General features: G+C 50.2%; 1 protein-coding gene across 1 annotated transcript in view; it reads right to left on the bottom strand.

Moving 5' to 3' along the window:
• MLLT1 (MLLT1 super elongation complex subunit) overlaps positions 1-13,050 on the bottom strand; it is a 34,708-nt gene that overhangs the window by 8,262 nt on the left and 13,396 nt on the right. Inside the window, exons 6-10 of the mRNA XM_079960709.1 lie at positions 11,750-12,301; positions 7,954-8,041; positions 4,197-4,308; positions 1,726-1,825; positions 473-544 (exon numbers count right to left, since the gene is read on the bottom strand). Coding sequence (XP_079816835.1) covers positions 473-544; positions 1,726-1,825; positions 4,197-4,308; positions 7,954-8,041; positions 11,750-12,301 — 924 coding nt within the window. The remainder of the gene's footprint in view (positions 1-472; positions 545-1,725; positions 1,826-4,196; positions 4,309-7,953; positions 8,042-11,749; positions 12,302-13,050) is intronic.

The following is a 13,050-nucleotide window of genomic DNA, read 5'->3' as shown; positions in this document are numbered from 1 at the left end:
CAAAGAAGCTCACCAACTTTGACCTGAACCCCCCAAAATGGGGTAGATCACTGCCAGTTTTAAACTCTCTGATCACAGTCTCTTGGGAGTCAGCCACGCCTGATGACCGAAAGGGAATAAATGGGCCGCCTCCCAAATCAAGTAAAATAAGACTCAGTATATCCCCTTCCTGCTGCCCAGGGAGAAGCTTGGGTGCGGGAGGAGAAAGAATTGGGAGCTCTCAAATCTAGCAGGGCTAGGAAAGGCAGCCAGGGAGCTGCTGCCTGCCAGAGGAGACGATACTGGGTATGAACTATTGGCCTGGCTCTGCAGGAGACAGCTTTGCACATTTCAAAAGAGGTGGCTTGAGCCTTGTTAGGGCTGGCTTGGTTTGTCCTGAGTGGCAAAGGGCTCCCTCTGCCAAGAGATGGCTTCTCCTTCTTTTTCCCTCCCTTCCCTCCTACAATTTAAATGCCCCTCTCCATGAAGGTACCTTGTCATAGGTCCCTTTCTTCAGAATCTTTTCTGGCTTGCTGCAGGACTCTGGACTCTTCCTCCCAGTTACCTGAAAGCAGTTAAAGAAGACAAGCCAGTTCAGAGGGGACAAAAGGCAACCGTTGCAGCAGAGCCACAATAAGCTGCAAAGACTGTGCTCCTTGAAACTGGAAACCAGGCACAATCTAGAAAACAGGTCCTCTCCCCTTCTCGTAACAAAGGAACGAGTCAACTCTGGCCCCCATGAGGAATTTTCCCACCACCAGCCAGAGCTCCCCAAACAAGATCGATTCATCATGGGAGTAGGGGCAAGGAGTAGGAAACAAGGAAAGGGCCTCATTCAAATCTCTACTCAGGTATGATCTCAACGGATGCCCTCGTGCCAGCCAGCAGCCTTCTTGAACCCAGTGTCCTCCATGGACATTCAATCCCAAGAACTGCATCGAGAATGGCCGCTGGGCAGGGATGATGGGAGTTGCAGTCCAGTAATACCTGGAGGACACCAGTTTGGAGAAGGCGGCAAAATGAGGATAGTGGTTTCTCCTACAGGGCTCTGGACTCTGTCTCTGCCGAAAGGGGAGGTCATCAATTGTCCGGGTGTCTTGCGCCCCTATTTACAAACCCTGCCACCAAAACATAGCACTGAACTATGTGACCAAGCCTTTGGCTTGTGGGTGTCTGCAAGGAAGACATTGGGAACATCGTCTGCCTGCCTTAAAACTAACCGCAGCTTATGCCCGAACCCGAACCGCAGTTAGTTAAACGATTTGTTGAAACAAGCTAGCAACGCACCCTGATTTCCGTTCCTGCCTTGTTTCAACACCCTCACACAGGCATAGGCAAACTGGGCCCTCCAGATGTTTTGGGACTACAACTCCCATCATCCCTAGCTAACAGGACCAGTAGTCCCAAAACATTAGGAGGGCCGAGTTTGCCTATGCCTGCCCTCACTGGTGTTCTTAGCCCCCTCGAGAGGACAGGACCAAAGAGCTCCAACTCCTTCCCTGCTTCCTCCGATAAATGAACTTCTTCCAATCTTCCCTTGCTATCTGCAACCTTTCTCCCTTTGCTCCTTTCTCCTTCTGTTTCCTCTTCTCAACTTTCTCCGCTGCTTATGAAACAAAAACAGCCGCTCCAACAACTGTGTTCCCCCGCCCCAGCACCCCAACCTCGTGCTCCTTTAGTATACCTGGGCCAAATTCCAGACAGCTGGGTGAGTAGGAAGCCAAACTGCCTTTGCTGCACAATTACCTTATTGTTAGAGGGGGGTAGTTTCTGGTTGGGCGGAGGCTCCCGACTTGGAAGACAGGAGTCCTCACTGTTGTCACTGTCGCTATCGCTGTGGCTGAGCCTGAAGAGGTAATAATAATAATAATAATAATAATAATAATAATAATAATAATACAACAACAACAACGCCCATCTGACTGGGTTGTCAGCTCCCAACAAAATATTAAAAACACAATAACACAACAAACACCAAAAACTTCCCAATACAGGGCTACCTTCAGATGTCTTCTAAAAGTCAAACATAGTTCTTAATTTCCTTGACATCTAATGGGAGGCTGTTCTGCAGGGCGGGCGCCACCACCGAGAAGACCCTGTGTCTGGTTCCCTGTAACCTCACTTCTCACCGTGAGGGAACCGCCAGAAGACCCTCGGAGCTGGACCTCAGTGTCTGGGCTGGATGATGGGGGCGGCCTTCCAGGACAGGTATGGGGGAACCTTTGCCCCTCCAGATGTTGCTGAGCTGTAATTTTCATCCTCATCCGTAGCTGGGGCTGGTGGGAGTTGTAGTTCAGTAACACCTGGAGGGTTACAGGTTTCCCACACTTGTCCTGGAAGGCTGCAAGGTTAAGCAGGAGGCTCTGATCCCACGTTCTGGACAGGCCCCTCTCTGTCTCCAGTAGCTCAGTGGCTGCAGCCAATGCTTTGTAAGCAAACAGCTTCAGGATGAATGCCCAGAATGCAGCAACCAGCCAGTGCAGAGCTGAGGTTAGTCATTGCGGCAGCCTCCGGAAGCTACTGGACAAAAGTTGCCATCACCTCTGACCACTGAGCCGTGCCGGCTGTGGCTGATGGGAGCTGGAAGGGGCTAACGTCGTCTGGAGGGCACCACGTTGGCTAATGCCAGGTGCACGCAATCCTGAGCTTGATGGGCTGGCGGCAAAAGGCTGCCTCCTCTGCTGCTTCTCTTCCATCCCCTCCACAAGCAGCAAAGGGTTGCATCCACTGCCGGTTTTACTCAGAGCACTCCCAGATATTAATGGGCCCAATTTCATCACATTCGTTCATTTCTGAGTAGAACTAGAACTGGCTAAAGCTCTACGTGCCCCACGACCCGCTCTTAGGAGAACCCTGAACAATCTGTTCAGGTCAAATAAGTCACGAAAGCTTGACCCCCACGTCTTTTGTTTGCTTTAGGCAACAGCTACACAAAAGACAGCCAATTGCATCTGACTGTTGTGCTGGAATGGCAGAAAAGAAGGGCAGTGAACTCTGGTTTCTGCCACTGGCTAAGCGAACCAAGCTGCCAGGGGCTGCTCCTCCTCTTGCCTGGGAAACCACCCTAGCCCCAACCACCAGCCAGAAAAGAAGGCTGCAGGGAAAGAGACTCCCCTGACTCCCTCCTTGCCAGAGAGAGTAGTGTGTGCCAACAGTCAGCTACTCTGGGGCTGCAGAAGGGAGGGGGAAAGGCCACCCTGACCCCATTCATCAGCCAAATGTACAACAACTGCTGTTCAAACAAAACCACTGGAAGGTCAGGTGGCCCCAACAGTTCTGGCCTTGAGGGCTGAAGTCCCTTCTCTACCCGCCCCCCCGCCTTTCATTCTGTGTTTCTGTAAGCCGGACTGTGAGCTGCTTTGGGGGACCATGATCGCCTTAAAGGTAAAGGTACCCCTGCCCGACAGGGCCAGTCGTGACCGACTCTAGGGTTGCGCGCTCATCTCGCTCAAGATGCCGGGAGCCGGCGCTGTCCGAAGACACTTCCGGGTCACGTGGTGTCAGGGAACTGACATCAGAGCGAGAAGCGGAGGCAGGGCTCCAGAGCGATGCCGGAGAGGGAACCAGCAAGGGGGAAGGAATTCAGCGTCACACCAATAGAGAGGAGAGGGAGATGGAGGAATCGGTGTCAGGGCTCCAAGACCCTTCTACCGAAACTAGCGGAGAGAGCGCTGGCACGCCCCTGCCTTCCCCTTACTTGCGCAGACGCGTTCCGCGCAGAGAACATAGGAGGAGACTTGGGGTCAAACAGCTTTTATGCTGGAAGAGATTCAAGAAACGCCCACTGACGGATTCTGCAAGTGACTAACAGGTCACGGAGGGCGAGCTCTAACCCTGAACATGATTGAGCAAGCAACCTAACTAATCTGAAGGCAATTTATGCACAAGTAACCCCCTCATAATCATTACACGTGGCCAGCGAGACGAAGCTGCATCTGGTGAGCCAGCACCAGCGCCGCACACGGAAACAACGTTTACCTTCCCGCTAGAAAGCGGTTTCTATTTATCTACTTGCACTTAGGGGTGCTTTCAAACTGCTAGCTGGGCAGGAGCTGGGACCGAACGACGGGAGCTCACCCCGCCGCGGGGATTCAAACCACCGACCTTACGATCAGCAAGTCCTAGGCACTGAGGTTTTACTCACAGCGCCACCCGCATCCCTGATTGCCTTAAACACAGGCAAAAACAGCACATAAATAAACCTGGGCTGCTCTCACCTCGCATCCCTGCTGATGGGAGCTGCCTTGACCGCCGGTTCTTCCCCAGAAGAACTGTCATCATCGTCAGACTCTTCTGACTGCAAGTCCTCGACCATGGAGCGTAGAGGCCCTGGGGTTCAGAAGCCAGGAAAGCCAGTTTAAAAATGGGCACAGGACAGGGAAACTCAGGTTCAACGCTAAGCGGAGTTGTGCTGGGCTGCTTACCAGCTGGGCTGGCCTGTACACAGGGTGGCACAGCTTGAGAGCTCCCCAAGCCAAACACAGCCTGATCGCGAGACAGGGAGAGTGGCCCACCACAAGGCCTGTTTAGCTCGTTGTTCTACCTGTCTAGAACAGTAAACAGGGTGGCTGTTGAGCCACGGGACACAATTCGGAGGAAAAGGGGCATTCATACAGCATAGAGGGCCACTGGTGGTTTGGGTCTGCCCCACAAGCAAGCAGACATTTTGCGACTCTACCAAGTCCCCTCCCATCTCTCCGGTTTGACAGCAAAATCATTGTGTTACCATCAGACATTTCAGAGCAAAAAGAAACGGGTTTAGAAACCTTCTACAGTGGAACCTCAGTTGTTGAACGTAATCCGTTCCAGAAGATTATTCAGCTTCTGAAACATTCAACGATTGAGGTGCAATGGACAGTAGGCAATTTCAATGGAGAAAATTGAGAAACGCGCCTTGCAAGCCATTTGACTTCCGAGGCGCGTTCGAAAACGGAAGCAATTACTTCCAGGTTCTCGGGGTTCGGAAACCGAAATGTCTGGCTTCCGAGACGCTCGAAAACCAAGGTTCCATTGTAACAACAAGTTCCCTGCCTCCAAAATACTTGTCCACAGAATTTTAAACACCATTGGGAAGGCTGTCATAAATAAACCTTGTTTACATCTGTGGAGGCTCTTTTACGTACGGACAGTTGCTCTGTTTGTTGCACCTGCAATGGTGGTGGTAGTTAAGTGTGATACAAGGAGCCGAGTACAGCAGGAGTGGGGAATCTTTAGCTCTCCAGACACTCAACTACAACCCCCACAAGTCCTAGCAAGAATGGCCAATGGCCAGAGATGACTGGTGGGAGCTGTAGTTTAGAGACATAAAGGTAAAGGACCCCTGACCATTAGGTCCAGTCGTGGCAGACTCTGGGGTTGTGGCGCTCATCTCGCTTTATTGGCCGAGGAGCTGGTGTACAGGTCATATGGCCAGCAGGACTAAGCCACTTCTGGCAAACCAGCGCAGCGCACGGAAACGCCATTTACCTTCCCGCCGGAGCGGTACCTATTTATCTACTTGCACTTGGACGTGCTTTCGAACTGCTAGGTGGGCAGGAGCAGGGACTGAGCAACGGGAGCTCACCCCGTCGCGGGGATTCGAACCGCCAACCTTCTGATCGGCAAGTCCTAGGGTCTGTGGTTTAACCCACAGCGCCACCCGCGTCCCAGTTTAGAGTCATATGGAGAGCCAAAGGTCTCCCACCCAAGCAGTAGAAGCTTGGAAGACTGTCTTCAGGATTCCAGGAAGCGAGAAGGCTGCAAACATTTGACTAATTGAAGCTGTCCGCTCCAAGACTGGTGATCACATGGCTCTGCCTTCTCCCTTGGGTGCCCCCACCTGCATGCCAGTTAACCCATCCGTCCTGAATTGTGTCCTGAATTCATTTTTAAGGGGGGGTGGGAGAGAGAAGAAGAGGCAAGAGGCAAGCACATGTGTCAGAGAGGTGATTTGACATAGCAGTGGAGAGATGGCGCTGTGATTCGGAAAGTCCTCATTTCAAATCTTGCATCTGCCACAGACTTGTGGCAAAGGCAGACTTAGGCAAGACGTTTTCTCTCAGACTCAAACCCCACCCGTCAAACCATCCGGGGATCACACTGACCTACCTTGCAAGGTTGTTGGAGGGATTACAGCAAGATAATGTAAAACACTTTAGAGAAGCACTTGACAAATACTAAGCATTATTGTTTAGTACCAAAAAATGGCAGAATTAATACTAACGATTTGTTTTTATCAGTCAGGACTACAGTGGTGCCTCGCAAGAGGAAACTAATCCGTTCCGCGAGTCTCTTCGTCTAGCGGTTTTTTCGTCTTGCGAAGCAAGCCCATTGACGGATTAGCGCTATTAGCGGCTTAGCGGCTTTTAGCGGCTTATCGGATCAGCTGATAAGCAGCTTAGCAAAACCCGCAGGAACTCGCAAGACATTTTCGTCTTGCGAAGCAAGCCCATAGGGAAATTTGTTTTGCGAAGCGCCTCCAAAACGGAAAACCCTTTCGTCTAGCGGGTTTTCCGTCTTGCGAGGCGTTCGTCTTGCGGGGCACCACTGTATCACCTTTACAGCCTCAAAGGCTAGATGCTTATCACTTATCACCACTGCTGCTTCTGGTGTAGACCCACATTTGCTTCCGTTTGTTGATAACCCCCCCCCCCACCCAGAAGAGCACCCCTGTTATGGCTCCCACCAGGGGTGGGGTGAACACGCAACTATCTGCTTCCCAAGTAACCAGAGATGAACAATTTGAGGAGCTCGACACCTGCAACATCTGGCCAAAGCAGAATATTCTCCTCTCCCCCCCCCCCGCCGTATTACTGCACCTAATTGTGGTGAAATTGTGCCAGGTGGAAAGGATACAGGCTAACTTTGCAAATCAGTTCCTGCCCTGGCAGTCTTTTGCTAGCCTAACATGGCCTTTTTTGCGAAGGGAGGTGGGAAAGGCAGCAACTTTCCTAAAAATTCCCTCAGGCCAGCAGTTATTTTTGCAACTCCTCGATGTCCGGCCATGCTGACTGAAACATCGGGTCCCACAGGGTTGGAGGAGGCTGGTCTCTGCTGGCAGCAGCGCTCTGGGGTTTTCGGGGAACTGGTGAAGCTGTCGCGTTTATGTCCAGCCAAGTGGCACGACTTTCTACAGCGGCGGTATTTTAAAAAAGGAAGCAACTTAACTAAAGGCACAGAAAAGCTTGACAAGGGCTGATGTAAGTCAAGAGACTGAGCTGGAAAACTGGAAGCGCCCAGTTGAGGCCCCCTTAGGTGGCCCAGGGCAAGTGACTCTCTCTCTCAGCCTCAGTTGGTGCTGAAAGAGAATGACTTGCCCTGGATCACCTGTTGTTGTTTAGTCGTTTAGTTGTGTCTGACTCTTTGTGACCCCCTGGACCAGAGCACGCCAGGCACTCCTGTCTTCCACTGCCTCCCGCAGTTTGGTCAAACTCATGCTGGTAGCTTCGAGAACACTGTCCCACCATCTCGTCCTCTGTCGTCCCCTTCTCCTTGCGCCCTCCATCTTTCCCAACATCAGGGTCTTTTCCAGGGAGTCTTCTCTTCTCATGAGGTGGCCAAAGTCTTGGAGCCTCAGCTTCAGGATCTGTCCTTCCAGTGAGCACTCAGGGCTGATTCCCTTCAGAATGGAGAGGTTTGATCTTCTCGCAGTCCATGGGACTCTCAAGAGTCTCCTCCAGCACCAGAATTCAAAAGCATCCATTCTTCGGCGATCAGCCTTCTTTATGGTCCACTGGACCACCTAAGGGGGGCCTAAAGTGGACGCTTCCAGTTTTCCAGCTCAGTCACTTGACTGACATCAGCCCTTGTCAAGCTTTCCTGTGCCTTTAGCTAAGTGCTTTCAACATTAGAAAGCCCAATGTTGAGCGCCGGGTTTTATGAACCGGTGGCTATTATTGGGCCAGCATGACAAACAAAAACCTGACACTTGGGGGGGAGGCATCGTAGGCTTAATTGACACAAAGACTCACGTGAGAATTCCAAACAGCAACGCACCTTGGCTGTGGTTCTGAGATGGCTCGAAATCAGAGTCGGAGCTGGAGTCGGAACTGGAGCTGGAGTTGGAAGGGCTGGATGGGGCAGACTTCAGTCGGCACAGAGAAAGGAAGAAGGAAGAGAGAGAATTAATTTCAACCCTTTGGTCCGTATAATAATAATAATAATTTTTTTATTTATACCCCGTCCTCCCAGGGCAATTTACAGTATAAAAACACAAAAATACAAAGCACAGTAACAAACAGAAACAAACCCCCCACTTTAAAAGGCCATGAATTGCTTTATTAGCCAAAGGCCTGGGTACACCTGATACCTTGCATCTCTGTGCGGCAAGACTTCTGAGTCTCTTTCAACTGTGATACTCTCAGTCATGGGTAGGCAAACTAAGGCCCGGGGGCCGGATCTGGCCCAATTGCCTTCTAAATCCAGCCCGCAGATGGTCCGGGAATCAGCGTGTTTTTACAGGAGTAGAATGTACACTTTTATTTAAAATGCATCTCTGGGTTATTTGTGGGGCATAGGAATTCATTCATTCCCCCCCCCGAAAAAAATACAGTGCAGCCCCCCCCAAAAGTCTGAGGGACTGTGGACCGGCCCCCTGCTGAAAAAGTTTGCTGACCCCTGCTCTCAGTACATGGCATTTGAGGCATCCTAACTTTCATTGCTGGGACGCGGGTGGCGCTGTGGGTTAAACCACAAAGCCTAGGACTTGCTGATCAGAAGGGTGGTGGTTCGAATCCCCGTGACGGGGCGAGCTCCTGTTGCTCTGTCCCTGCTCCTGCCCACCTAGCAGTTCGAAAGCACGTCAAAGTGCAAGTAGATAAATAGGTACCGCTCCGGCAGGAAGGTAAACGGTGTTTCCGTGCGCTGCTCTGGTTCGCCAGAAGAGGCTTAGTCATGCTGGCCACATGACCCGGAAGCTGTACGCCGGCTCCCTTAGCCTATAAAGTGAGATGAGCACCGCAACGCCAGAGTCGGTCACGACTGGACCTAATGGTCAGGGGTCCCTTTACCTTGCATTGCTAATAAGTTTTTTCTCTCCCCCCCCAACCCTGTCAGGTTGTCCTCCTTTCACTCTTTTTTCTTTATTCATTCCCTTACTTTGGAAGCATTCCTATCTCTCTTTCCTTTTTTGTGCATGGGTGACTTAAGGTGTAAGAGCCAGAGCAGGGTGGAGATAAATCAATTGAAAATAAAAAAAGTATTTTAAAAAATTTAAATCAGATTTTTTTTTTTTTATTTAAACTGGATTTTTAAAATAAAATGCTTTTGGAGAAAAAAAAAATCTTTCTAAAGATAGTTTTCCATTTAAGTTACATTATAGTCCAAAGGCAATTCATCAGGAAATAAGGATTTGTTTCAAGTTTTTCATGTGTGCTAAAACCCAGTATTTTTTTTTTAAATGGTTTAACCACATCAGTTAACAAACATGGATACAAATGCTATAATGTTACAGTTCTTAGTTAAATAGATAGTTTAAATTGTTACTAAGGAAATGATTGTTTTTCTCTTTCCAATGAAGTACAGCAGGAAAGTTGTCCAAATATAAACAGTTAACTTATTAAACCTCACAATACAGTGGTGCCCCGCAAGACGAACGCCTCGCAAGACGGAAAACCCGCTAGACGAAAGGGTTTTCCGTTTTGGAGGCGCTTCGCAAAACGAATTTCCCTATGGGCTTGCTTCGCAAGACGAAAATGTCTTGCAAGTTCCTGCGGGGGTTTTCCCCTTCCCCCCTCCTTTTCGTAAGCCGCTAAGCCGCTTATCAGCTGATCCGCTGATAAACCGCTTAACAGCTGATCGCTAAAAGCCGTTAGACCGCTAATAGCGCTAATCCGCTAAGCTGTCAATGGGCTTGCTTCGCAAAACGAAAAAACCGCTAGACGAAGAGAATCGCGGAACGGATTCTTTTCGTCTTGCGAGGCATCACTGTATAGTATTTCTAATAGTATAACCAAATCAGTAATTTTTTTATATAAGTGTAAAAGCTACTCTGAAATTTTATTATTCCAGAAATGAAACATTCGTCTGGTTGTAAATAGTAAGATTATACCAGCAAGAATGAGTCTTTCTGTAAAAGGAAGGTGTAAACCAAGTCTAGTTACTGACTAGTGATTTTAATTGATTACAGTGGTACCTCAGGTTACAGACGCTTCAGGTTACAGACTCCGCTAACCCAGAAATAGTACCTCGGGTTAAGAACTTTGCTTCAGGATGAGAACAGAAATCGTGCTCTGGCGGCGCGGCAGCAGCGGGAGGCCCCATTAGCTAAAGTGATGCTTCAGGTTAAGAACAGTTTCAGGTTAAGAACGGACCTCCAGAACGAATTAAGTACGTAACCAGAGGTACCACTGTAATTTAAATCAAATCCACCCTGAGCCCAAGGGTGGTGTGTGGGCGGCTTGACTGGAGCCAAGGTTTCCCAGGGTGGAACGCCAGACCTTCTTCCATGACACAGTTCTGGAACATGTTGTAAGAATGATGGAGAATACGGGGTGGCACTATGGACCAAGGGGCCCCTACTAACAATTACAGTGGTGCCCCGCAAGACGAACGCCTCACAAGACGGAAAACCTGCTAGACGAAAGGGTTTTCCATTTTGGAGGCGCTTCGCAAAACGAATTTCCCTATGGGCTTGCTTCGCAAGACGAAAATGTCTTGCAAGTTCCTGCGGGTTTTTCCCCCTCCCCCCCCCTTTTCCTAAGCCGCTAAGCCGCTTATCAGCTGATCCGCTGATAAGCCGCTTAACAGCTGATCGCTAAAAGCCGCTAAACCGCTAATAGCACTAATCCGCTAAGCTGTCAATGGGCTTGCTTCGCAAGACGAAAAAACCGCTAGACGAAGAGCCTCACGGAACGGATTAATTTCGTCTTGCGAGGCACCACTGTACAATTTATTACCCGGCCTTCACCCTGAGGTCCCAGGGCAGGTTACAAGCTAAAGTGACCAGGGTCTCGTCCAGGGGTCGGCAGCCTAAGGCCCATGGGCCACAAGCGGCCCACGGGGGTCGTTTAACCAGCCCATGAGCTGCCCCCCCCAAAAGAGCTGTCCGCTTGAGGAGTCCCCGCCCGCTGCGCTAAACCGGCACAGCGTGGCACGGGGGCTCGCTTCTGCGGTGCTAGAAATCACGTCTGCACAGATGCAGACGCCAGAAATCGTGGCCCACGGAGGGCTCTCCACTGGAGTGAACTGGCCCTCGCAAGGTAAACCTTGCTGACCCTGCTCTAGTCTGTGCTTGGGCTTCCTGGGGCAGCCAATGTGGTGGCTGCAATTAAGTTTTTAAGTTTCATTGCATTCTTAATATTTGTTGAGCGGCAGGGGCAAACCAGTCAGATGGTCTGCATAGGAATAATAAAAATATTAAAATTATGAAAGGACAAGTGGGGAGGAGCCATGCATGTCCTGAAGAAAAGAGTGGCTTAACCATTTTTGTTTTTAAATACGGTTAAAGAACAAGTTTTGCAAAACCATTCAGCTCCCCAGGAGCCCTCCCAGGCTGGAATCTTAGAGGGGGGAAACTGGCAATTTCTTAAGCATTTTAGGATGGTAGTGAGGGAAACCACCATTGTACCTCACCTCCAGGGTTTCCCAGCATTCTGAAAAACCTTTACGAATCCTAAGATGAAATGTCAGCAGGACTAGAGGGCAGCAGAGAAGGCAGATGCAGAACTGAAACTCAACAAGAGCTCCCAGGTCCAAACAGTCTGTCTTCAGCATGGGTTGTATTTAATTGCCCACACTCAGCAGACGCCATAGAGCGCTGCCCTGCCTGAAGGCAAGAGAGCAAGCCCCTCACCTCTGACTTCAGAGAAGCTTCATCCTCAGAATTGGAGTCCTCTGCCACCGCCACCTCCATGGGTTTTTTGATCGCCTTCGTTTCAGTCTCCGTTTTCATCTTCTCCACTTTGGCGCTCGGCTTCTCCTTGGCTGGCTTCTTCTCGGCGTAAGACGAAGTCCGAGGGGACGTTGCCGGAACGGTTTTGGCCCCTTTGGAGCTGCTCTTCTTCGGCTTCTTAGCACTGGGTTTTGGAGACTCCACCGTAGACGGCCTTTTGGTGGAAGGCTTCATGTCTGGCGGTGGAGGACCACCCTTTGGCGACGTGTTCTCCGGCTTGGGCTCCTTCAGAGCCAGCTTGGGCTCCTTGAAAGCAGCTTTCAAGAGGGTCTTCTCCTCCTTGGGGACCTTGTTCTCAGTGGGTTTCCTGGAAGAGTCCTTCACAGGTTTACCTGGCTCCCTTTCAAGGTCCCTGGAGGAGTTTTTGCTCTCCGAGTCTTTCCTGGGCCTCTCGCGATGCTCTCGGGTGACCTTATGTGGCTTGGAAGTTTTGCTGCCATCTTTGTTGGCCTCCTAAGCACCGGTGGAGAAATGAAAAGACCAGCAAAGTTTAATTATCCCGTCCTGTAAGAAAGGATTGGGTTCTGAGGAGAAAATGGAATCTTCCTCCAAAGTGAAAGCCACCATGCAGGAAGCATTCAGATAATCAGTTACCGTATTTTTCGCTCTCTAAGACGCACCCGACCATAAGACGCACCTAGTTTTAGAGGAGGAAAAACTAGAAAAAAAAAATATTCTGAATCTGCGCAGCGCTTCTCCAGCAAAGCAGGAGGAGAAACGGAAGGGGCTCCATTTCTCCTCCCGCTTCGCTGAAGGGGTGCTGTGCAGCTTTCCCTCTCTGCGCAGCACCTCTCCAGTGAAGCGAAGCGTTCCTCCTGTTGCCCTGAAGAGGCTTCACGCGGCTGTCCCAGAAGTCAGAACAGCAAGAGGGATCGCTGCTTTCGCTGCGCAGCGATCCCTCTTGCTGTTCTGGCTTCAGCAATAGCTGCGCAGCCTGCAATTCGCTCCATAAGATGCACGCACATTTCCCTTTACTTTTTAGGAGGGAAAAAGCGAAAAATACGGTAAGTCGTATCTCATTGTGGCCGTGTTCTTTCAAATTCAGAAGAAAGCAAAATGGTAAACAGACAGAAACTAGCAGAAAATAAAACAACGGAACAAAGGAATAAAGGGGCTGCAACACCCATTCATCCAGGAAAGCCCCTCCTTCCTCCATAGATTTACACTGGTCCAAAAAATTTACACTGGTCCCACATTTTCAT

The sequence above is a fragment of the Podarcis cretensis genome (assembly GCF_951804945.1).
Source record: "Podarcis cretensis genome assembly, chromosome: 18".
Classification (NCBI taxonomy): domain Eukaryota; kingdom Metazoa; phylum Chordata; class Lepidosauria; order Squamata; family Lacertidae; genus Podarcis; species Podarcis cretensis.
Note: the sequence above shows the minus strand (reverse complement) of the source record. Positions and strands in the feature narration are given on the sequence as shown.